We start from the raw sequence: 25,457 nt of genomic DNA on the forward strand, positions 1-25,457 counted from the left end.
GAATGAAAAAGAGAAAATGCCGTATTTGGAATGTCGATATTTACTGAGACTGATGCACAGTTCAGCTTAATATAACGTTGTACTTAGTTGAATTACTTACATTGCGTATGTATTTGTACTAAAATACATACATAACCTAGGCACTTGGTTACTATTAATGTCACTAACTTCAATTGATACGTTGGATAATTTGTTTTATTGATTCTGATGTATTTTTCACAAATCACTTCTAAGTAAAACAAGAAACTGGAGTAGGAAAATTAAGTTAAATTAAAGTACTCACCTACTTTTAATTTTCCTTAAAATGATTTTATTTTTATGTCATCTGAAAGCTTGAACTTTGTAGTTTTCAAAAATATGTCAGTTTTGTCTCTATGATGTTTGGTTAATTAATTAGCTAAGTTTTTAATGATCAGAAGCACCCTTTCTTTGCAGTTCTGCAAGTGTTAACCTGTCACATTTTGTCAATTTCATATATTTTTCGTGTAATAACAATTCGAATTTGGCGGTAGAGTTTGACTGTATTATTTTTCATACAGTCAGGAAGCTGTGTGTTTGGTTTTATAGTTTTTCATACCCTCAGGATGTAGATGATTTTTCCATGATCAGTTTTACAGCATTTTATAATACTGTTAACACAAAGTGCAATTAGAATTGAGATATTTTCATCATTCTTGCACCAAAATGAAGCTGATTAAAGTAGCTAAGTGCCAAATTACAGACAGTATTCTAGTGCTTATGAAAATTACTTTAAAACTCCAAGATCTTAAATTTTTATTTTTATGTTTGAAATTGTCAAAAAATAAAATTACATTTTTCCTTAATAGGATAAGATAGGGTAAAACTGTTTTCACATCTTATTCTGTGCTTTTTTAAAAGTAAGACAGTGAAAGAAATTTTGTTCTAACATGAAAACTGTGGGCCAAGGACCAGACAAACAAATAAATTTCAGTTTTCACTTTAAAAATTTGCCGTCCCAAAAATATTTGAGAGGTTTAATTATGTGTCAAGTAATCACGGATAATAGAGTTTTAAAATGTGGATAAAAACTGCAAATGTTTCTCCTAAGAGTAGATAAGTACCTTAAGAGAGTGTGTGTGTGTGTGTATATATATATATATATATAATTGAATTTTACTAAGACATAATACATAAGTGAGGTTTAATTGAGGTTTTCAGGAAACAATTTGATTATTTTTCATGATCATGATGATGAGGTTGGTGACTTGTGTTCCACATTTTAAGATTCACTCTGTATATAGGCACATATCGTGGGCTGGAAAAAGTTAAGTCTCATTGCTTTCCTATGTACAGTAGAATTCCTCGTATCCGGCAACTGTGGGACAAAGGCAGTGCCGGATAATTGGAAAATAAGTTTATAGGTTATGTAAAGACATATTGTACTGCACAAACATTTTTTTCCATGTTGAAATTTAGTAATTTTGGTATAGATATTTAAAAATAAAGTTTTGAAATACGTATTATTTTTATTTTTTGTACTGAATAGGTAATGTACATTCATCAGTTCATAATTATTGTAATACAGTAATATTCGTACCGTAAAGTGGGGTGACTTTGAACGCCGAGGTGACTTTGAACAGCAATTTAGCGCCTTTCTAAATTAAATGCTGTACCCAATTGCGAAAAAACTGAACTAATTTATTGACAATTTAAACAGTTTTTTCGCAATTGGGTACGGTACAGCATTTAATTTAGAAAGTCGCTAACTTACTGTTCAAAGTCACCTCAGCGTTCAAAGTCACCCCACTTTACGGTACATAATAGCTTAAAAAATACTAAAAGTTTTTGTAACCTTAGGTGGCCATGTGACATAAAGATCAGTGTAGCCAAGATCACAACTGTGAAGACAATAGAAGTAGCGCTCGGTGATTTGAACCTCTTTAACATATCTCTAATGTCTGCTTGTTTATAGTAATAATAAATTTTGCTTCCCTTATGAAAAGGTTGCCAGATTTAACAAAGCGTATTACATATAATTTGGAAACACACCTAAAAGGTAAAATGATATACATTTGAAACGGTTAGGGAATCGAATATACAAAATATCAGAAAAATTTACACCTAAGTAGCGTTTGTGCTCATTTACAGTTAAGAAAGAGGGAAAAAAAATATCATCAGATATACCGCGAGAAAAATAATAGTACGGATTTATTGGGATTGATATCTAAACTAATTAACAGCCATCGGTTAAGATAACTTGAAATTTCCATTATCACTCCCATACAAATGATTTCTCAATATCTGAACCGATCCTTTGAGGCACTAATGGCTATTTCCTTCACAATGCTGTGTGTTAGCTCCAGGTTTTTACATTTGTTGGCAAAGAAGGAGGGTATGGTACCTCGTGCTCCCACCATCAGACCTATTACATCAATGTGGGACAGGCTATATTTATGTTTATAGAACGGGATTGTTGGTTCATAGATCCGTTTCTTTTCACTGTCCACCTCATGCGGTTGATCTGCATGTGTCTCAAATCTGATCGAGAATGTATGCCGAGTTGTTCTTAATGGCAATGATATCAATTCGCCGAACACTTCCTTGTGTGGCTAGTCCCTGCAATCTTGATGGATTGTAAACCCTACTTCCTTCAGTGCCTCGGCCAGCATGGTGACGGATGTTGCGAAGGGCCTCACTATAGGGGCAGAAGCTATCACTATCACTCTAATGAAGCTTTTACAGCGTAACAGAGAATTTCATACTTTCCTATTTAGACTCGTCCAACACTCCTTCGAAACGAGCGAGTTCAAGTAGTAAATTTAAAGCTATCGTCTCTGCATTGTTTGCAAGGCCTAAGTGACAGCTTACCGATGCTACCTGATCTATTCCAGGGACATAACAGGGTTTTCTGTCTATGTTTTCATGCGTGAACAATGTAAAGAGTAAACAATATGCGGCATGTGCGATGCATGAAAACTACTCACATCTTCGACTCTTCCCTCTCACATGAATGACTCTTTTTTTTGGCTCAGTCAAAAGTGCCGTTGTTTAGGTATTGCCGGTTATTTGGGTGCCGGATACGAGGGATTTTACTGTACATAATTTCAAGATTGCTTTAAGTTATCTTCAACTGACAAGGTTAGCTCTCAGGAGTTTAAAATAAGTAATGGAGGTAGTTAGTCTTAATATTAAAACAGTTCCAAATTGATTCTTGGAAGTCTTTATGATGTCTAGATCTTGATTTACATATAAACTTTTAATAGTAGTCTTGTGGGTACTGGTTCAATAACTGAAATACTGAATTTTGATATTTCATTCTTTCCTAATGGCTCTTGAAACTGTTAGTATTTTGATTTAAATCAGATTAAAGGCCATTTTATATACTTGCTGATTTAATACTTGTGCGGTCACTAAGTAAGACATAACTGAAATCACTGACATTATGGACTGTGGGACTCTTTGGATACAGTATCAGAATGGAGCGTCATCTTCCAATTTGGCTGCATGATTATTTGTATACCAGTGTTGACTAATTTGTACATCAACAGAACTGTGAGGCTGCTCATATTTTAACAGTTTTATTCTGCTTTTCGATGTGCTTCTCAATTGCTGCTTGTAATACGTTCACTGTGAAATCAGCATCCTCTTTGGTGAAACACATTGGTGGTTTCAGTCGAAAAACCTGTAAACAAAATGTTTCCTTTCAATTTATTCATTCTTTACACTTATGGCAGTAAAAGTTGTTACATTATTCTTATGTAATTAAGTTCAAATAATATTGATTGCTTCTTTTCTAACAAGAGAACTGTCCCAGGTCATGATGCTTGAATTTAAAGATGGATCCCAGCCAACTAGTCACTCATAACGAGTGCACCTCAGCACATGTGTGGACTTCAGTCCTACGTTCATAGACATCTATGACATAGTGCAGAGGGCGGCCACTAGAGGGAACCCAAGAGTTGGAACTTAAACTGAGACGATTCTGTCCGATGCCGGGGTGGGTATCCAGTGTCGCTTAGTGGATAAAGCATCAGCACATAGAGCTGAAAACCCGAGTTCAAATCCCGGCGCCGGAGAGAATTTTTCTCCGTTCCATTACTCTTTCATCGTATGATGACGCAGAATATCTGCATGGAAATATTATATGTACTTCGGTACATAAAAATAATATATATGATATGCGTAAATCACTTCGTGATTTAAGACGACGCTTATTCCGTCAGATCCCGGCCAACTAGTCACTCGTAACAAGTGCACCTCAGCACATGTGTCGACTTCGTTCCTTGCAGAGGGCGGCCACTAGAGGGAACCCAAGAGTTGGAACTTAAAAACGCCTGGCATTAGAAAACAACAACTTACATACTTACAAATGGCTTTTAAGGAACCCGGAGGTTCATTGCCGCCGTCACATAAACCCGCCATTGGTCCCTATCCTGAGCAAGATTAATCCAGTCTCTACCATATCCCCCCTCCTTCAAATCTATTTTAATATTATCCTCCCATCTACGTCTCGGCCTCCCCAAAGGTCTTTTCCCCCTCCAGCCTCCCAACTAACACTCTATATGCATTTCTAGATACACCCATACGCTCTACATGCCCTACCCATCTCAAATGTCTGGATTTAATGTTCCTCATTATGTTAGGTAAAGAACACAATGCATGCAGTTCTGCGTTGTGTAACTTTCTCCATTCTCTTGTAACTTCATCCCTCTTAGCCCCAAATATTTTCCTAAGCACCTTGTTCTCGAACACCCTTAACCTCTGTTCCTCTCTCAAAGTGAGAGTCCAAGTTTCACAACCATACAGAACAACCGGTAATATAACTGTTTTATAAATTCTAACTTTCAGATTTTTTGACAGCAGACTGGATGACAAAAGCTTCTCAACCGAATAATAACAGGCATTTCCCTTATTTATTCTGCGTTTAATTTCCTCCCGAGTATCATTTATATTTATTACTGTTGCTCCAAGTATTTGAATTTTTCCATCTTTTCAAAGGATAAATTTCTAATTTTTATATTTCCATTTCGTACAATGTTCTGGTCACGAGACTTCGTTTTTTTCGGGGTTTACTCCCAAACCTATCTCTTTACTTGCTTCAAGTAAAATTCCCGTGTTTTCTGTAATCGTTTGTGTACAGTATTTTCTCCTAACGTATTCACGTCATCTGCATAAACAAGCAGCTGATGTAACCCGTTCAATTCTGAACTCTCCCTGTTTTCCTGAACTTTCCTTGCAGTAATATAGTACTTACTTACTGGCTTTTAAGGAACCCGGAGGTTCATTGCCGCCCTCACATAAGCCTGCCATTGGTCCCTATCCTGAGCAAGATTAATCCAGTCTGTACCATCATATCCCACCTCCCTCAAATCCATTTTAATATTATCTTCCCACCTACGTCTCGGCCTCCCCAAAGGTCTTTTTCCCTCCAGCCTTCCAACTAACACTATATGCATTTCTGGATTCGCCCATATGTGCTACATGTCCTGCCCATCTCAAACGTCTGGATTTAATGTTCCTAATTATGTCAGGTGAAGAATACAATGCATGCAGCTCTGTGTTGTGTAACTTTCTCCATTCTCCTGTAACTTCATCCCTCTTAGCCCCAAATATTTTCCTAAGAACCCTATTCTCAAACACCCTTAATCTCTGTTCCTCTCTCAAAGTGAGAGTCCAAGTTTCACAACCATACAGAACAACCGGTAATATAACTGTTTTATAAATTCTAACTTTCAGATTTTTTGACAGCAGACTGGATGACAAAAGCTTCTCAACCAAATAATAACACGCATTTCCCATATTTATTCTGCGTTTAATTTCCTCCCGAGTGTCATTTATATCTGTTACTGTTGCTCCAAGATATTTGAATTTTTTCACCTCTTCGAAGGATAAATCTCCAATTTTTATAGTTCCATTTCGTAGAATATTCTGGTCACGAGTCATAATCATATACTTAGTCTTTTCGGGATTTACTTCCAACCCTATCGCTTTACTTGCTTCAACTAGAATTTCCGCGTTTTCCCTAATTGTTTGTGGATTTTCTCCTAACACATTCACGTCATCGGAATAGACAAGTAGCCGATGTAACCCGTTCAATTCCAAACCCTCTCTGTTATCCTGGACTTTCCTAATGGCATACTCTAGAGCAAAGTTAAAAAGTAAAGGTGATAGTGCATCTCCCTGCTTTAGCCCGCAGTGAATTGGAAAAGCATCGGCTAGAAACTGGTCTATACGGATTCTGCTGTAAGTTTCACTAAGACACATTTTAATATGTGATATGTAATATAGTATTCATAAATATACTGGCATGCATATTCATGAACAAGTGCCAGTATGAAATCGAAAACAAAATAGAAGTTTCTGTACAGTATACTATCCATTTGAAGCTAAATAGTAGATCAGAAGCATTGTAAATTCTGAACGAGTGAAGGTTCGCTATGTTGTAGTGTGAATGAAAATATCACTTTAATAGAAATTAAAAACTGGAACATAATGGTTGCTATTTTTAAATAATACTTACATTTCCGAACATCCCTCCCCTACCAAGAAGGACGCCCATATTTTTACACTCTTCCCAGATATCCACAAACTGTTTGGCTGGGAGAGGTTCTCTTGTTTCACTATCAGTAACCATCTCAACTCCAATCATTAGTCCCTTTCCTCTTACATCCCCGACACAATCAAACTGATCTCTCAAAGCTGATAGCTTCTTAAGAAAGTATGTTCCAACCATATGTGCATTTTCCTGCATCTTTTCCTCTTCGATTACCTGAAAAACATCACGCATTAATTTTTCCTATATCATTACTACAAAAGGGAGAAAAACATTTTTATAACCACTGCATACCTAAAAATAAAAATTTTCCATTGCCATTATAAATATTTCATTTTTTATTTCAAAGTCTATAGAAGCCCACAACAACAACAACACACATACATAACACATCCAACCACCCCACACAACACAAACAAGATTACAAAGAAGAGCTGAACACAATCAAATACATAGCACAAGAAAACGGATACAACCCCAACATAATAGACAACATAATACGAAAGACAAAACATAATCACAAAAAACTTAAGAATACAACACAAACACAAGAACATAAAAAATACATCACACTAATATACGAAAACAAAAACACACACAAGATTGCAACCTCATTCAAGAAATTAAATTACAACATCGCATACAGAACAAATAATACTCTACAAAAACATCTCAACACACAAACAACACAAACAAACAAATACAACTACACAGGCGTATACAAACTCAAATGTAACATCTGCAACAACTTCTACATAGGACAGACAGGCAGATCGTTTCAAACATGTTACAAAGAACACATCACAGCCATAACAAAATTACAAAACACCTCCACATATGCAGAACACATCACAAATGCCAACCACACCTACAGAGACATCAACACAGACATGGAAATACTGCACATCCAACCAAAAAGCCAGAAACTCAACACACTAGAACAATATGAAATATACAGACACACGAAAACACACCCCAATGATATTCTCAACACACAACTCAATTTCAAAACACACACACTCTTTGACTCTATACTATGAACGCACCCACACAGGAAACAAGAGGCACCAAGACCAACAACGACCAGTTCCGAAGATGACTGAAAATAGGTCGAAACATGTTAACAAGGTACATTAATATTTAACACAAGAAAGTCTTATCATACATATTCCGAAGTGATACAGTGTTAAAAGTTGTGTAATCAAGATGTATAATTTTGTAGTTAAAAATCGGAAAAAAAAAAAAATAAATAAATAATTGTACGAAGCAACTATGGAATTCACAACACATTTTTAGCTTCAGAATACTAGCCACTTAAAGAAATGATACTCCTGAATAGTTCATTCTTTATCTGTAATATTCTTTTACCCTTAAAACTAAAGGATAATGGTATTTTTACAAACAACTTCAAATTAATGTAACTCTGAAAATATTGAGATTAGGACACATGTTTATAAGAAATTTTTTGCTCAGTATGTCTTCGGAAATAAGCTCCATAAGTGGTGGTAAATCCTCATGAATCACCCTGTATTACACACAAAGTTAGCACATGTAAAACTTTCAGAATGAGTTAGTAAAGAGGTGTGGCCTCATCAATTGATTATTTTACATTTCAGTTTAAAAACAACACAAACATTCGATAAAACCAGGTCTTTCCATTAAGTACAGTCGTAAATGCAAGTTCATAAATTCTGTACAGAGCATATCAAAAGTCCGGTAACACTTTCAATATTTTATTGTACAAAAACTACTAATGATAGCACTTTCAAACACACGTCAGTTTAAAGTCAAACTGTCAAAGTTCGTTTTACACCTTACAGAGATTCAATGTGTGAACCACGAGTGACTCGGCAGATGTCCAAACGATAATCACTCTTCCCATACCCTTTTCAACATATCCTCTGTGACCGTGGTGGCAGCTTCTCGAATTCTTGTTTTTAGTTCCTCTAAATCACGTGGCAAAGGCGGTACAAACACACGGTCCTTTATGTACCCCCATAGAAAAAAAGTCACATGCAGTCATATCGGGTGACCTTGGTGGCCATGTCATGAAACATCTGTCCCTTATTCCAGCACGTCCTATCCAACTATCGGACATCTCTGTATTCAGGTAAGCACGAACTGCATTGTGGAAATGTGGCAGAGCCCCATCTTGCTGAAAGATGAAATCGTCATCGAGATCTTGTCTAAGTTGAGGCACCAACCATTGCTCCAACATGTCCAGATATGAATGTCCAGTCACAGTAGCCTCAATGAAGAAGAAAGGTCCGTACAGTTTTCGTTGTGACAACGCGCAGAAAACATTCACCTTTGGTGAATCACGCTCATGTTCAATGATTCTGTGAGGTTTCTGTGTACACGACAGTTGTGCTTGTTAATTTTCCCACTCGTATGGAATGTCGCTTCGTTGCTGAAAATTAAGCGGCTGAATAAGTCATCGTCATCTGCTACGAGTTTTCTTGCCAGCTACAACAACAGGCAGCAAAGGTGAATGTTGGATAGGACGTGCTGGAGTAAGGGACAAATGTTTCATGACATGGCCACCAAGGTCATCTGATATGACTGCATGTGACTTTTTTCTATGGGGGTACATAAAGGACCGTGTGTTTGTACTGCCTTTGCCACGTGATTTAGAGGAACTAAAAACCAGAATTCGAAAGCTGCTGCCACGGTCACAGAGGATATGTTGAAAAGGGTATGGGAAGAGTTTGATTATCGTTTGGACATCTGCCGAGTCACTCGTGGTTCACACATTGAATCTCTGTAAGGTGTAAAACGAACTTTGAGAGTTTGACTTTAAACTGACGTGTGTTTGAAAGTGCTATCATTAGTAGTTTTTGTGTAATAAAATATTGAAAGTGTTACCGGACTTTTGATATGCCCTGTATTTCTAGTGAAACTCAGTTTAACTCTGTTCATTGGTTGCTTATTACTGTCTACTAATAACAGAACAAAACAACGAATAATATTCTTTAACATGTTATGTGGATGATAAGTTACTGATTTTTCAGGTATTGACATATTCGTTCTTGAAAGTAAATATGTAAATAAGTTGGTGTTACTTGTAGCACAGCAAGTCCAACAGCACTTGCTACGGGGTTGCCTCCAAATGTGTTGAAAAATAAAGCTTGCTTCAGTGAGTCAGCTATGGCTGGTGTAGTGACGACAGCACCCATGGGATAACCGTTACCAATTCCCTTGGCCATGGTGACAATATCGGGCATGACTCCATGCATTTCGAATCCCCAGTAATGTTCTCCAGTTCTTCCAAATCCTGTCTGTACCTAGAATTAGTAGAAGTAAATTGTCATGTGTGTTACAGTGTAATATTGTGTCTTCAAACATTACTTTTATTTATAGGAACATTAATTTGTTATAATTTATGACTCCAGTACTGGTATATCCAGGATAACACAGAGGATTTGGAATTGAACAGGTTACATCAGCTGCTTGTCTATGCGGATGACGTGAATATGTTAGGAGAAAATCCACAAACGATTAGGGAAAACACGGGAATTTTACTGGAAGCAAGTAAAGAGATAGGTTTGGAAGTAAATCCCGAAAAGACAAAGTATATGATTATGTCTCGTGACGAGAATATTGTACGAAATGGAAATATAAAAATTGGAAATTTATCTTTTGAAGAGGTGGAGAAGTTCAAATATCTTGGAGCAACAGTAACAAATATAAATGATACTCGGGAGGAAATTAAACAGTGAATAAATATGGGAAATGCCTGTTATTATTCGGTTGAGAAGCTTTTATCATCCAGTCTGCTGTCAAAAAATCTGAAAGTTAGAATTTATAAAACAGTTATATTACCGGTTGTCCTTTATGGTTGTGAAACTTGGACTCTCACTTTGAGAGAGGAACAGAGATTAAAGGTGTTTGTAAATAAGGTGCTTAGAAAAATATTTGGGGCTAAGAGGGATGAAGTTACAGGAGAATGGAGAAAGTTACACAACACAGAACTGCACGCATTGTATTCTTCACCTGACATAATTAGGAACATTAAATCCAGACGTTTGAGATGGGCAGGGCATGTAGCACGTATGGGCGAATCCAGAAATGCATATAGAGTGTTAGTTGGGAGGCTGGAGGGAAAAAGATCTTTAGGGAGGCCGAGACGTAGATGGGAAGATAATATTAAAATGGATTTGAGGGAGGTAGGATATGATGGTAGAGACTGGATTATTCTTGCTCAGGATAGGGACCAATGGCGGCCTTATGTGAGGGCGGCAATGGACCTCCGGGTTCCTTAAAAGCCAGTAAGTAAGTAATTGGTACTCAAATTATACTATTAGTACTAGAATTGGCAACAATTATTAGTCGGTGTAACTTTTAAATCATTCCTTACATCATCTTCCTGATCTCAGATAAAAAATATTACATGTCATCCAGAGATTCTAGTTGTCCACCTTTTCTCTCAGTCTGCCACATAATCAAAACTCTCTTTACTGATATTCTTGCGACTACTCAAATGCTTGAAGATAATGTACTACCAAACTTTACTTACAAAATCAATAACAGTGTTTGTCTTTAAATTCAATTAACTTTTATAGCATAAGCATCAAATAATCAATATGAAGTACTTTAGAAAATTATATGTATACCTCATCAGCAATGCAAACCCCACCATTTAACCTGACGAGTTCGAAAACTTTCTTCAAGTATCCCTTGGGAAACTGAACAACTCCACCAACACCCTGAAAGAAGAAGAAGAAGGCATGTATTTAGGAATCAATTATTTTTAACTTTGTTGTATGACTTAACATGTTGAACTGTTGGAGAGATACTAGCCTGAATTGATTCCACGAGAAATGCAGCTACTTTGCCTGTAGGCAGAGAGTACTTGAAAATTTCTTCCAGTTGGTCGTAATACATGCCGCAAGCTTTACATTCAGGTGGTTTACAGTCACAGTGCCGCGTGGTTTGCACAGGTGAATCTCGGCAGTGTAGACCTCCCCACAACCCATTGTAGACATCTGGGTTCATAGCCTAAGGTAAGACATGAAATCAGTAAGACATTTCACGTTTTATTAACATTTTGGATCGTTGTATTTGTTGTTGTCACCTTTTAATACCTTTCAATGAGTTTTTTATTTGTCTGTATGCCATTGGACTTAAGATATTTTGTTATGTGTTGTTACGTGTGTCTATTCTGAAAATCTACATTACAAATTTCTGCATTTCTGTTTAATTAACTGGCACACTGTTATCTGAACGGCTAGAACGTCAACTTTTAACACAGGTATCCGGGGTTCGAATCCTAGTGAGTCTAAGTGGAATTTGTGGTGGACAAAGGCAGTGCTTGGTTATAGGTTTTTCCAGAGTACTACCACAGTCTAGTATATACAGTCACGAAGCTTGAGTTTATAATAATAATAATAATTATTTATTTATTTAATCTGGCAGAGCTAAGGCCAGTAGGCCTTCTCTTCCGCCCAGCCAGACTCTAATAATTCTAATTGAATACAATTGCTTACATAGTTATTACTTTAATATCTAGACCACAAAACAACATGAAAGTAAATAATGAAAATTGGATAAGTAATGTTAGTGTGACAATAATAAACAGTGGTAAGAAATAGTTATAATAATAATAATAATAATAATAGTAATAATAATAATAATGAAATAATTTAGATATTTATCTGTGATATATATAACCATTAAACATTGAGAAACCTGAAACAGCTATTATTATTAACAAGAATTGTTAGAAAAATATTTCGTTAGCCTATTCTTAAATTGGTTTGATGTCTGACAGTCCCTGACATTACTCGGTAGGGAATTCCAAAGTCGAGGAACAGCCACAGTGAAAGAAGATGAATATGAGGATGTTCGGTGGGAGGGAATGGATAATATTGAGGAGTGTTGTGATCGTGTGTCTAGGTTATGATGGATGGATAAATTTTGAAAACGAGACGCAAGATAGACAGGAGTGGAGAAATGCAATATGTGAAAGAGAAAGGAAAGACAGTGGGTTTTCCTACGATCTTCTAGACGGAGTTTATGAGGGTACTAGAAACAATAGACTGTGTAGGTACTATTTCGCAATGTCTGTAATGAGGCGATAGTAGCAATCCTAGTGGTTAGCAACTATCTATGGATGCATATTTACTACGTATTGAGCTTCGTGACTGTATATACTAGACTGTGGTACTACTCCCGTTTCCTTTACTGGCTTTCCACCAATTGCTTCATTAATCATCATCACCACCACCACCACCACCATAAACCATCTGGTGTTGTAGATTGCCTCCTATTGTGTATCTTGGCAATGTTATGGCAGCAAAAAGTCTACAATTATGGTGCATTGCTTCTGGAGAAAGATACCAATATTAAATGATCATACAATCAGTACCCGGCATTGGCGAAAATACATTTAACTGACTAGCATATATTTTCCTATTAGTAAATTTTAATGTCCAACCTTCCCTCTTTTCTTCCATCATCTTAGTCTCTGCATATGATCCATATACAGTCGATTCCCGATAATTCGCCGTAATTAATGCACGAACATCCGCGAAATATCGAAAATCGCAAATCATCCGCAAAATATTAAATTAAGCCCAGTAAAATTTATTCTGACAGTTTAATATTTATTACTAAAATAGCCTACACAAGAGGGTGCAAGCTTGTTATCTAGCGAAATTTATAATCTTGTACTTGCTATTTGGAAAAAGGAAATTGTACCAGAACAATGGAAGAAGTCCATAAATTGAGGACTGTTTCATCAAAACTCAACAAACGCCATCCTAGACAGTAGATAACTGTTCACAGAACTTGTTAATAAATTATGGAGGCATTTTATATCAATATTATTTCTTCTGTGTTGCAAACTTTCAAAATTAAAGAGAGACAAAAGAGATGAGTACGAAATACTACTTTCATTATTCCAGGAGGGATGGTAACCAAATGATTTAAGAAACAAAAATCTAATGATTTTTTGAACACTCTCAATTTTGTTAATATATTTAATTTGATAGGGGTTCCATACAGTACTGCAATATTCAAGTTTTGATCTATCTAGTGAAAAAAATAGAATTTTTAAACTATCTTGAGAGGAGAGTGGTTCTCAAAAACCAAAGCTTAAGAATAGTCCCCCTTTCATACCAATGGAAAAATGTTAAATTGATTTGGAAGAGTTCTGAAATAAGTTTTACCAATACTTTCGATATCATGTAGAAGATGCAAAAACCCATTATAGCTCCCCTGCTGGTACCACCCTTGAATACTCATCTGTTTAATGAACTTAGATACAAGTACATTCTGTTCTTTGACTATTCGATACTTACATGATGTAATCCCGGAGATACTGGAATATTATGTTTCCAAGTGGAGAGGGCAGTAACTCCCATAGTGATAGCACTTACACCATGGTAGCTGTTTCGTAAAGAGATAATATGAAGGTTCTTGGTGTACAGTCGAGCTAGTAAAATGGCTAAATCATTTGCTTCTGTGCCACTATTTACCAAGTAAACTACCTGCGAACGTAAAATATAATTTGGTTGAAATAGAGAGCGTAACTTATTTTTCTCTAAAATTAGGCCTACTCAGTTGTACGAGTAAGTTAGTACCTACCTTCAAATCACCAGGGAATTTAGATGCAAGTTTCTCAGCGTATTCATGCAGTCTTGGTTGTAAATAAATATTTGTGGTGTGCCATATTGACTTCATCTGTTCAATTGCTGCTTCATTCACCTTCCTATGAAAATAACATGTTTCTTAAAAAGAAGCGTAATTTCATTAATTATATTTGTATTATTACATCATATTTTGATATTTTTATAATTTTATTTCGGCGCATAAAACACAAATGATAAAACTATATCGTATTGTATTTGTTACTAAATTTATTGTAACTTTTTAATTGTAGCATCTTGGAAAGGGTGATAAAAATAACAGGACACTTGATTACATTTTGAGCTAACAGCTGGACTAACCCTGAGAATAGACACTATTCTCTAAAAGAATATATATATATATATATATATATATATATATATATATATATATATATATATATATTTATTTATTATATTATTCATAAATACAGGGTGGTGACTTGGAACATGCACCATAGGGATTTCAATGCTAAAATTTATATTCTGTTATATTAGCTCCCCTAATTATTATAGAAGAAAATGTCATTAAAGTTTTTTGTAGACAAAAAATTCTGCATCTATTTGTTTTATTAAATTAATATTTTTATTATGAGTGTGTTTGGAATTAATTAAAATTAAAAAGTTATTATCATCTTTAATGAAAACTTAATTACAGTAGGTCATGGATAACTGATATTTGTGTTTAAAACAAAATAGTTTAGGATCCAACCAGTTATGATAAAATTTAAAGGGGAAACAATTGAATGCGACATCAGTGTGAATTCATTTTTTACGGAACAGATGCATTATAGGGGCCATCCATCACACATTATACACAAAAAAAAGGGCAGCGGAAGTAATGGTTCGATTAGCGTTTTTAGCATTCGATATTCGATAAGCATTAAATGCTACCAAATTAAAAAATTAAATTAAAAAATTTAAACAGTGTGTTACTACTGATGTGATTTTAGTCAGTTTGTATTACATTTTTGGTCCAGGGAAAATATGTTTTACTATTACTGGAGTTATTTCCATTTTGAAGTAGCTACAAGTCAACACTATAAAACTGACTGTTAAGTTAGAAGTTGGCAACATATTTTATGTCGATTATAACAACAATTCATATTGATAGTAGCATTCATACCATTTAACCAATAAGGAGATTGGCCCCTATAATGCATCTGTGCCTATCTCACATACTCTATGGTCCATCCCAGGGATCTGTAGAGTAACTCCACGCATCTGGGGACGAAGTCTATCTATGTCGGAGTATATTGTGGGCAGCATCAGCTCGAGGCCGCTACTCATCCTGCCTAAGGTTTTTCCGTGGTTTTCCTAAGGCGCTAAGACAAATGTCGGGATGAGCCCTAAAAGAAATGGGCCACGGACCTGCACTCATATCCCCATTAATCTCCCTAATTACTTAAATTAATCAACTAATTACATCTCTCCCCCTCTTCGTAATTGAGCCATCATATAGCCAAATGGCTTGTCTCAAAATTGAGACGATTCAACAAGGCTCATGACAGCAATCACCTCCTACATAATAGCCAAATTGGCTAGTCTCTTATACATGAGACAACTCATCTCGCCTAAGGTATTCCGTGGTTTTCCTCAGGCGTAAGACAAATGTCGGGATGAGCCCTATAAGAAATGGGCCACGGACCTATATGCCCTTCCCCATATATATTCCACTCTTATTATAAACGATGTATGCCCAAGTTCGGATAATATAAATAGTCTATTAAATATACGAGGTCACTCAATAAGTCGCAAATTGAAAGGACAGGGAACTCTCAAATTGCAGATTAGATTTCACGGCGCTTCTTCCGACGGCCTTCACGTGCTTTGTCATCGAATAACAGATGACGGCGTCTTGCTATTCTAACGGCAAACACCAGCCAACTCCTCCTCGCCCCGTTCCGTGATCAATTGATCAAAGTCAGTCCCCCCCCCCCCCCGCGTATGTGGTACCTAAGAGGTTACGTCCAATTTCGGCTTCCCCTTCAAAATTTTCTAGAGCTCCCTCAGGGGAGCAGCGTAACCCGGAGTGAGACTAGTGGCCAACAGGCTTGGAGCTCACATATTTAGTTTTGTACAGCCCCCAACCCGTGGCAAGGACGCGTTTTGCGTACCTTTTAAATTTTCCTCCCAATTCTCCTTCGATTTTTCGATTTTTTCGATTCGAGGCCGCTAAGGGGTAAGATGCTCGTGGTAGAAGTTAGAGTAGAGTTCAGATAGAAATGATTCCCTCTCTCAAAGCTATTGCTCACTTCGTTCAAGCAATGCCAATGTCATTGGCCCTAGCCCTGTCATATACCACTTGCACAGAGGTCTTGTTTCGTCTTTCTACTCCACAGATTCCTGGAATAAACCATAAGTGCACTGTTTCCAGCAGAGGTCTGCATCGGACGTTTTCGCTCGAGCACCAAGTAGTTCATAGCATAATCCGATAGGTAGCGCACATGCACGATGGGTAAAATTGTCATGAGCGATAAATCCTCAAACGGTATAAGCCAAGCGTTAGACATTCGTTCTTGTTACAGTGATGAACTGTGTGGTAACATCATAGATGTTTATCATTTTAAAACTTTGCAGTGTTTAACTAACCTCTCCATAGTACAACTACAAAACTTGCTTTAAAATGTAATATAAATGTTGTAGGTAAATGTTCCCCCCCCCCCCCACAGGAGTGATTTTGTTTTTGCCACATCTGATAGATGTTATTGGATGTAAATGTTGTTGTTGTTTTCTAATGCCAGGCGTTTGACAATAAAGTCATTTGACCTCTTGCACTCCCCAATATTTTTCAAAGATATTATCATGGTCAGCCACTGAAGCACAGATTTTGAGGTGTTCCGAATCCATTTCTTGGTTCGAGTTGCACAATGGGCAGTTAGGGGACTGATATATTCCAATTATATCCAGGTGTTTGGCCAAACAATCATGACCTGTTGCCAATCTAAATGCAGCTACAGACGATTTTCGTGGTAAATCGGAAATTAACTGTGGATTATGATGCAGAGAGTTCCATTTTTTCCCTTGAGATTGTGTTATCAAATTTTGTTTGTTGAAGTCTGAGAATGTAGATTTAATAAATCTTTTCACAGAGTAATATGTAGATTTAGTAACAGGTCTGTAAGTAGCAGTGCTGCCCTCCTTGGATGTAAATGTAATTATTTTAAACGGAGAACACAATCACGATAATGCAAGAACTGTATCAAGTTTTCTAGTAATAATAATAATAATAATAATAATAATAATAATAATAATAATAATAATAATAATAATAATAATAATAATAATAATAATAATAATAATAATTTGTGTATCAATCTTTGCGTCTGTAACAGTTGTGCAGCATGATTATTCGTTTTATTATATTTTCTGTGACGTTATCTCTGTACTAATATCGTTATTAATCTACTGCTATATCAATAATATTTTGTAAAACGTTTCTACATTGTCGCAGTATATAGGCGGAACACTATGTATGGACCTATCATATTATATATGTGGTAAATCAAATATTGAATAATTATTAATTAGCAATAATAACTGTATATCGAACTTTTTCATAGTATTTTATTTATAACTTCATGTTCCTGTTTTGGTACGTTCCATTGACTGTTCCATTAAACGTTTGTCATAAATGCAGAAAATAAAGCCTTATTTTTACCGTGTGAGCAAAACATATGTATATCTTATCTGTCGCCTTCCATACAAGATAAGACATGTCGGTGAGATGACCTTGTACTGTGCTTCTATTTATTACGAGCGTATCACGACCGATCGTATCTCACTCGAGGATGCGACACTCGACCGAGTTCAAGCGAGCGATTTAACTCTAATGCAGCTCTCTGGTTTCCAGTATAATACCATTTAATAATTTTAACTTTTTCTTTCATGGAATAAATTTTCTCAGATTAATAAATGAATCATAAACAACAATATGTTTGCATTCAATTGTTTTTACTAATTCATGGCCGACTTCGCTGAAACAGTTGTGAAGTTTCAATGCGTTAGGAAGGAGAAAGTCCTGGAAGGACCCATTTTCATGTTCTTTTCTATATGAAAATTACTTCTCTTGATTTAAGCATACTACTTGAGAAGGCGCATTTATTGAGTGGCTGAGAAGCTATTAATTCTATTGCAGAAATGTCCTTTTTCTTTCGACATGATTTACACTCGCACATTGTATGCTTCTAGTTGTCAATGCTCAAGAATATGTTGTTTTGTGTCATTCTTATGTCCTGCTAAGCTAAATGAATGGCAAAAAATATGAACATCTGTGTGCCAGAATGAGTTATAAAGCTGGCTCTATCAAATTAATATTTGGTAGTTTCCTAGTACCCGGTACTCGTAACATAGGTCATTTTTATATTTACATAGTGGTTCCTTTCTGAAAAGAATTTTAATAGTTTGTTACTAGATGTGATTCTAGTCAGTTTGTAATATATTTTTGAATGTGTTCTTAGGTTAGATTAGGTTAGTTTAGGTTGTAGTTCATTTCCGATAAAAGAAAATATTTTTATCGTTATCTATAATAATGTGATCTTAGGTTAGGTTAGTTTAGGTTGTAGTTCATTTCCTACAAAACAAAATATTTTTATCGTTATCTATTATAATGTGTTCTTAGGTTAGTTTAGGTTAGGTTGTAGTTCTTTTCCGACAAAAGAAAATATTTTTATCGTTATCTATAATAATCTGTTCTTAGGTTAGGTTAGTTTAGGTTAGGTTGTAGTTCATTTCCGACAAAAGAAAATATTTTTATCGTTATCTATAATAATCTGTTCTTAGGTTAGGTTAGGTTAGTTTAGGTTAGGTTGTAGTTCTTTTCCGACAAAAGAAAATATTTTTATCGTTATCTATAATAATCTGTTCTTAGGTTAGGTTAGGTTAGTTTAGGTTAGGTTGTAGTTCATTTCCGACAAAAGAAAATATTTTTATCGTTATCTATAATAATCTGTTCTTAGGTTAGGTTAGGTTAGTTTAGGTTAGGTTGTAGTTCTTTTCCGACAAAAGAAAATATTTTTATCGTTATCTATAATAATCTGTTCTTAGGTTAGGTTAGTTTAGGTTAGGTTGTAGTTCATTTCCGACAAAAGAAAATATTTTTATCGTTATCTATAATAATCTGTTCTTAGGTTAGGTTAGGTTAGGTTAGTTTAGGTTAGGTTGTAGTTCTTTTCCGACAAAAGAAAATATTTTTATCGTTATCTATAATAATCTGTTCTTAGGTTAGGTTAGTTTAGGTTAGGTTGTAGTTCATTTCCGACAAAAGAAAATATTTTTATCGTTATCTATAATAATCTGTTCTTAGGTTAGGTTAGTTTAGGTTAGGTTGTAGTTCTTTTCCGACAAAAGAAAATATTTTTATCGTTATCTATAATAATGTATTCTTAGGTTAGGTTAGGTTAGATTGTAGTTCATTTCCGACAAAAGAAAATATTTTTATCGTTTTTCCTTTCAGAAAGGAACCACTGTGTAAACACAAAAACGACCTATGTAATGAGTACCGGGTACTAGGAAATTACCTAATATTTTTTTAAGTAATATTAAAGCAAATCTTACGGATGACAATGTCCCACACTGACAGTGACGATGCCACCAAACACATCAAGATATCTCTTTCCAGTGTGGTCGAATAGCCACTGCATTTTCCCATCATGAAGTAGAAGAGGTTCCTTGTATGCTGTTCCAAAAGGGGTTATAAGATGCTTGTCCTTTATCTTTTTTATTTGCTCATAAGTTGGGCCCTAAAGAACAAAGGTTAAATTACACGTTTTAAAAATCAGTACTGGTATTATCAACGTATAATCAATTTAATTTTCTTCACAGTGATTGTAACTTTCCCATTTTTGCTTTGCTTCTCACACCAAAAACCCCAAGAAACAAATTGGCCAGTATAGAGCCAGGATGGTCATTGGTCTTATTCACACTTGAATAATTTCAAGGGAAAAATTGTTCCGGGGCCGGGTATCGATCCCGGGACCTCTGGTTGAATGTACCAGCGCTCTACCACTGAGCTACCTGGGAACTCCACCCGACACCGTCTCAAGTTTTCCCTTTATATCCACACAACTCGCGTGGGCTGACGAAACGCCAGAGACCCACGAGTGCACACAATCTCTGTGTGACTTGGAATTGTGGTTTTCTGTTAACGTACACGTAACGTATATATTATGCAAATCTAGTCTTTCAGGTGAAGCTCCCTGTAAAGCAGATTTGAATAATTTCAAGGGAAAAATTGTTCCGGGGCCAGGTATCGATCTCGAGACCTCTGGTTGAACGTATCAGTGCTCTACCACTGAGCTACCCGGGAACTCCACCCGACACCGTCTCAAGTTTTCCCTTTATATCCACACAACTCGTGTGGGCTGACGAAACGCCAGAGACCCACAACGAGTGCACACAATCTCTGTGTGACTTGGAATTGTGGTTTTCTGTTAACGTACACGTAACGTATATATTATGCAAATCTAGTCTTTCAGGTGAAGCTCCCTGTAAAGCAGATTTGAATAATTTCAAAGGAAAAATTGTTCCGGGGCCAGGTATCGATCTCGAGACCTCTGGTTGAACGTACCAGCGCTCTACCACTGAGCTACCCGGGAACTCCACCCGACACCGTCTCAACTTTTCCCTTTATATCCACACAACTCGCGTGGGCTGACGAAACGCCAGAGACCCACAACGAGTGCACACAATCTCTGTGTGACTTGGAATTGTGGTTTTCTGTTAACGTACACGTAACGTATATATTATGCAAATCTAGTCTTTCAGGTGAAGCTCCCTGTAAAGCAGATTTGAATAATTTCAAAGGAAAAATTGTTCCGGGGCCAGGTATCGATCCCGAGACCTCTGGTTGAACGTACCAGCGCTCTACCACTGAGCTACCCGGGAACTCCACCCGACACCGTCTCAACTTTTCCCTTTATATCCACACAACTCACGTGGGCCCCGGAACAATTTTTCCCTTGAAATTATTCAAATCTGCTTTACAGGGAGCTTCACCTGAAAGACTAGATTTGCATCTTATTCACACTGTCTTTCAGTTTAAGCTTTGAGAATATCACTTGTAGTTGCAAGTGTGCCATCGGAAGATAAGTAAAGAATAAAGTGTTATTGTGTTTGTACGAGTTATAGTCGTTAGTCAACTGTCCAAAGACAGGTCCGAACCTCACAAGTGATACCAAGAAGACACCATTTATGAGACAACTAGGCCAGGAGATAATGGGGTAGGGTGGCCAGTTCCTTTTCCCCTCTGTTGCATACATCACCGACTAGCTACATATTACACTAGTCAGACTTCAGATACATAAAACACTTGTTCTTCCTCCGACACACATTGTCAAGTGAGATGTACTGCCTGATAATAGATGTACATATCAACCACATCACCTGTGTGGTTGGCATTTGTGATGTGTTCTGCATAAAATTGCAACCTCATTCAAGAAATCAAACTACAACATCGCATGCAGATCAAATAACACTCTGCAAAAACATCTCAACACACAAACAAACAAATACAACCACACAGGCATATACAAACTCAAATGTAACACCTGCAACAACTTCTACATAGGACAGACAGGCAGATCATTTGAAACACGTTACAAAGAACACATCACAGCCATAGCATATGCAGAACACATCACAAATGCCAACCACACCTACAGAGACATCAACACAGACATGGAAATACTGCACATCCAATCAAAAAGCCAGAAACTCAACATACTAGAACAATATGAAATATACAGACACACGAAAACACACCCCAACGATATTCTCAACATACAACTCAATTTCAAAACACATACACTCTTTGACTCTACACTACGAACGCACCCACACAGGAAACAAGAGGCGCCAACACCAACAATGACCAGTTCCGAAGATGACCGAAAATAGGTCGAAACATGTTAACAAGGTACGTTAAAATTTAACACAAGAAAGTTCTTATCATACATATTCCGGAGTATATTTTATACAGAAGTTGAGTAGACCTGGGCAGGGCATGTAGCACGTATGGGCGAATCCAGAAATGCATATAGAGTGTTAGTTGGGAGACCGGAGGGAAAAAGACCTTTAGGGAGGCCGAGACGTAGATGGGAGGATAATATTAAAATGGATTTGAGGGAGGTGGGGTATGATGATAGAGACTGGATTAATCTTGCACAGGATAGGGACCGCTGGCGGGCTTATGTGAGGGCGGCAATGAACCTTCGGGTTCCTTAAAAGCCATTTGTAAGTAAGTAAGTAAGTTGAGTAGACCATACTGTGTAAAGGCATGTAGTAACACACTCTAGAAAAATATGTACTAATATAACGTAAAGTAGTACTTCATATGTTTCTGAAGGAAAAAAAAAGAGAGAGAGAATAAAAAAACTAGAGACAGTCAGATAATCCGTCAATACAGAAGTTGAGTAGACCATACTGTGTAAAGGCATGTAGTAACACTCTCTAGAAAAAATACGTACTAATATAACGTAAAGTAGTACTTCATATGTTTCTGAAGGAAAAAAAAAAGTGAGAGACAGTCAGATAATCCGTCAATTGGTTAATAGAGTGACGGATAATCGGGGTTCTACTGTACTTACTAACTGATCATAGTAGAGCAAGTAAGGCTTTTAGTTTTGCTAAGTACCATATTCTATTTACTGTGAGGAGGAGAAAAGTACAGCATCTTAGATGGAAGATTTGGTGGGCAGAGTGCTGTGTAGTTAATCATATTTATTTACCGTGCAATATTTTACTTTTATATTGGCATAATTACTGTTTCTTAATATCATATAAGAAAATTCCTTATGAAAGTGGTCTTTAATGTGTGTAATATTTTATATTATTGAACACATATTTTCGGTACCCACAAACACATATACGTACCGTATATTTTTTAGGTTCATATTCACAGTTTGGAATTTGAGGCACATCCTGAGATAAGAATCGTGAAGTCTTCGTCAATGCCTGAAAAGCTGAAAAATAGAAAATATTTCAAATGTCATACCTACACTACTGTAGTAAGTGTTAATCATCGTGAACATTCTGGCTTAGGGCCGTTTCGTCCTATTCCTAAGATCCCGATAATAATAATCTAGATATATATAATTTTAACGGGTACCAGTAATGGAAATTACGGGAAAACGGCTGAACGGATTTTAATAAATTACCCCTCATTTTGAAGCTTGGAACCTAACGTTTTTTCAGATAATTGTAGTTTTCAGTGAAATGTCAGTTTTCCTACATAATTTTCCTATTTTCCAAAATCCATCTTTTGTCAGATTTGAGAACTAATTGCATTTCAAAATAAAACAAAAAACACACTACAATAAACAATAGGCTATTACACGAAGGCCATGACTTGCAGGATTGCTGACATATTTAGAATTCAAATTCAATTAGTTATTAAAAGCTTCAAGACTTATTAAAATAATTTACAGGTCTGATTCTCCGGTGTGTAATTTTCTGAGTACAGCTGTGTATTGGATATTAAAATCTACAAACCTTGAGGTGGTTTGATGATATTATTAGATATTAATACAATTAGAAATTTATTATTATTATAGTTAATGCCATGATGTTAATATATAAACTATAAAACTTGCGTAAGATAATAATATTGTTATTAAAAATCAAATATTTTTATAGTTATTAATCAAGTGGGGTTGGGTCTTTTTCATATATTTAATGGTGGTGTGGTGTAGATTCAGTATTGGCTCGAGAGAGTGCAAAAATTACAGTTCCTAAGGAAAAACGATATTACTTACTGATAAAATAAGAGGCCTAGAAAATTTTGTAGTCTCCCGATCATTTCAGCAAGATCTCTTAGTAGGATAAAATTATTTTACCCTCAACATTTCAAGCTCTACATGCAGCACCTATACCAAGATGCTATGTCTATTGTTCGAAAGCATAGCAAATCTGACTTTTTTTAACTTTCACCTACAATCCACAATGACCTGAAATAGCTATTGCTTTACCCCCACATGAAAAACCCACTGATCGTCTTGACATTGTTACTTGCGTTTTCGCGTTGAAACTCAAAACCTGAAGGTGGATAGGTTCAAGAAAAAGTATTTGGCATAAAAAAAAAAACATTCAGAGGGAGTATGTTTCATTATTATGGAAGCAAATAACTTTCAAAATGTCTACTATTCTTTATTGAAAATAAATCTGAAAAATGTTTATTTGAACGTCTATTGAACTTAGTTTGCAGCATTTGCTGCACAAGCCACTAGTATTGTTAGAAACTTAAAAGAAACAATGTAGCAAAAAATGTTCTTGATTTCATACAGACCAATTTTTAGTATAATAAACATGGGTCCTGAAATTAATATTTTCTGAGATATGAGTATACTTAGGGAATGATTTTGTTTACTGTATTTGCGATATGATACTGTATATCCAATAAGAAATAAGCAAAGAGTTCACATTAGAAGATACACTGGTCTTAAAATACTAATTTTAAAGGCCTTTATTCCGCACAAAATTTAATTTAGGACCCATGTTTATACGACTTTTATTCTTGTTTTGATTAATACTACCACCTCTCAAAATATTGAAATTTTTTTTCAGTGAAAATCACATTAGAGATCTCCTATGATACTGATGAACAAGTACCGGTACTTATAATTCGGAAGATATTACTTTTAGAACTCATGTTTATTAGACGTTTATTCATGTTTTGACTATTACCATCACCTCTCAGAATATTGTATGCTTCTTTTTTGACGTGAATAAGTCTTTAAAATCAGACCGACGATGTAATGTTTGCAGGGCAATTCATTTCAACACTATAACTTCGTGACTGATATCACGATTGAAATAAATCTGCTCTCGTTCGATCAGGTATACGACTACGATGCGAGCATGACTTTAGCCGCGAATACGCGAGGCGTGGGTAGGGGCCAGCGGCGATTGGCGGCCATTTTGGTCGTGGACGAAACTTATCGGGCAGTATATCTCGCGACTCTGATGTACTAGCACACTGATTTCGATGTGAAACAAAAGACTCATTTAGACTGTCGATTTAATCCAGACGTATTCACGTAAAACCTGCGGCCATGTCCCCAACACAGCCACACACCATTTTTAATGTAAATCACATTTAGCATCTTCTGTGATTTTGCTGAACGAGTACTCCTGTCTCGAAAGATATTCATTTTAGAACCCATTTATTATTATTATTATTATTATTATTATTATTATTATTATTATTATTATTACTATTAGTCATGATATGACGACACAACTATTTTCTCTAAAAGTATTTTCTCACATACCTGTACTTGTAAATAGGTATACTGTACATCAGTGGCGGCTGATAAACA

General features: G+C 36.0%; 1 protein-coding gene across 2 annotated transcripts in view; it reads right to left on the bottom strand.

Annotated features, from left to right (window-relative positions):
• Positions 1-3,187: 3,187 nt before the first annotated feature.
• The window catches only part of LOC138703792 (alanine--glyoxylate aminotransferase 2, mitochondrial), a 54,859-nt gene continuing 32,589 nt past the window's right edge, over positions 3,188-25,457 (bottom strand). Inside the window, exons 2-10 of one of the 2 annotated variants that reach the window (XM_069831976.1) lie at positions 23,014-23,102; positions 19,699-19,883; positions 14,098-14,225; positions 13,816-14,000; positions 11,315-11,512; positions 11,128-11,220; positions 9,577-9,798; positions 6,482-6,730; positions 3,188-3,643 (exon numbers count right to left, since the gene is read on the bottom strand). In XM_069831976.1, the coding sequence (XP_069688077.1) occupies positions 3,524-3,643; positions 6,482-6,730; positions 9,577-9,798; positions 11,128-11,220; positions 11,315-11,512; positions 13,816-14,000; positions 14,098-14,225; positions 19,699-19,883; positions 23,014-23,102 (1,469 nt within the window). In that variant the 3' untranslated portion in view covers positions 3,188-3,523. Of the gene's footprint in view, positions 3,644-6,481; positions 6,731-9,576; positions 9,799-11,127; positions 11,221-11,314; positions 11,513-13,815; positions 14,005-14,097; positions 14,226-19,698; positions 19,884-23,013; positions 23,103-25,457 lie in introns of both variants that reach the window. The other variant, XM_069831977.1, reaches the window with a different exon arrangement.

The sequence above is a fragment of the Periplaneta americana genome, chromosome 7, assembly GCF_040183065.1.
Source record: "Periplaneta americana isolate PAMFEO1 chromosome 7, P.americana_PAMFEO1_priV1, whole genome shotgun sequence".
NCBI classification, from domain to species: domain Eukaryota; kingdom Metazoa; phylum Arthropoda; class Insecta; order Blattodea; family Blattidae; genus Periplaneta; species Periplaneta americana.